This window comes from Mandrillus leucophaeus, unplaced genomic scaffold (genome assembly GCF_000951045.1).
Source record: "Mandrillus leucophaeus isolate KB7577 unplaced genomic scaffold, Mleu.le_1.0 Scaffold484, whole genome shotgun sequence".
Taxonomy (NCBI): Eukaryota; Metazoa; Chordata; class Mammalia; order Primates; family Cercopithecidae; genus Mandrillus; species Mandrillus leucophaeus.
This window is the reverse complement of record NW_012105187.1, coordinates 1,297,876-1,298,639: the sequence shown is the minus strand read 5'-3', so window position 1 is coordinate 1,298,639 and position 764 is coordinate 1,297,876. Positions and strand designations below refer to the sequence as shown.

General features: G+C 44.9%; 1 protein-coding gene across 1 annotated transcript in view; it reads left to right on the top strand.

Moving 5' to 3' along the window:
- The window catches only part of ARPC5 (actin related protein 2/3 complex, subunit 5, 16kDa), a 19,969-nt gene extending 19,417 nt beyond the window's left edge, over positions 1-552 (top strand). The window contains exon 4 of the mRNA XM_011995349.1: positions 363-552. Coding sequence (XP_011850739.1) covers positions 363-542 — 180 coding nt within the window. The 3' untranslated portion in view covers positions 543-552. The remainder of the gene's footprint in view (positions 1-362) is intronic.
- Positions 553-764: the final 212 nt, after the last annotated feature.

The window sequence follows — 764 nt, the reverse complement described above, 5'->3', positions numbered from 1 at the left end:
TAGGCTGGTCTTGAACTCCTGACCTCAGGTGATCCACCCGCCTTGGCCTCCCAAAGCGCTGGGATTACAGGCGTGAGCCACGGTGCCCAGCTAGATTGATTAATTTTTAGATAGATACACAGGTTTTCCTTTAGATTTACAAATAACATCACCTTACAGACAATATTTTAAAAGTACCGAAATAATTGAAAGACACCCAGTTACAAAACAGACCAACGACCTCTGTAGAACCGAGTGCCCTAAAACAAGGCTTCTTCTGTCCATATTCCTGCCGCGGTACCTCTGCCGCACTCCCTCTCCACCTCAGCCCAGTGTCACTAATACAATATGTGAAAACCCCAATGTGAAAACGTTCTGTGCAGGTGCCTCTTGTACGATTCCAGATACGGAGGCCCGGGGAGCCCACAGAGGTACAGCATGTCATCTGCCTCAAGGTGGCGCTACTTGACCACATTGATGATCCAACCACAAGCAACATGGGACACAGCATTCACTTTAACATTTCTGTTTTCCTTTATCATTTCTGTTTCTCAAGTGTGTAAGAGTAATAAATTATCTATGTTTACATCTCTTATTTGTCTCTGAAACAGTTCCCTAGAATCCACACCACATGAAACACAAATTGAGTACCGTATGACCCACCTGAATTACAAAGCATTCTAAAACTCCCATGTTTTTCAGCCTAGCAATTAGCTGCTGCTCTGCAAGACACACCATCTTGACCTTTCTGCTAGACTGTATGGGCCCCCTGAAGTCATAGTAGC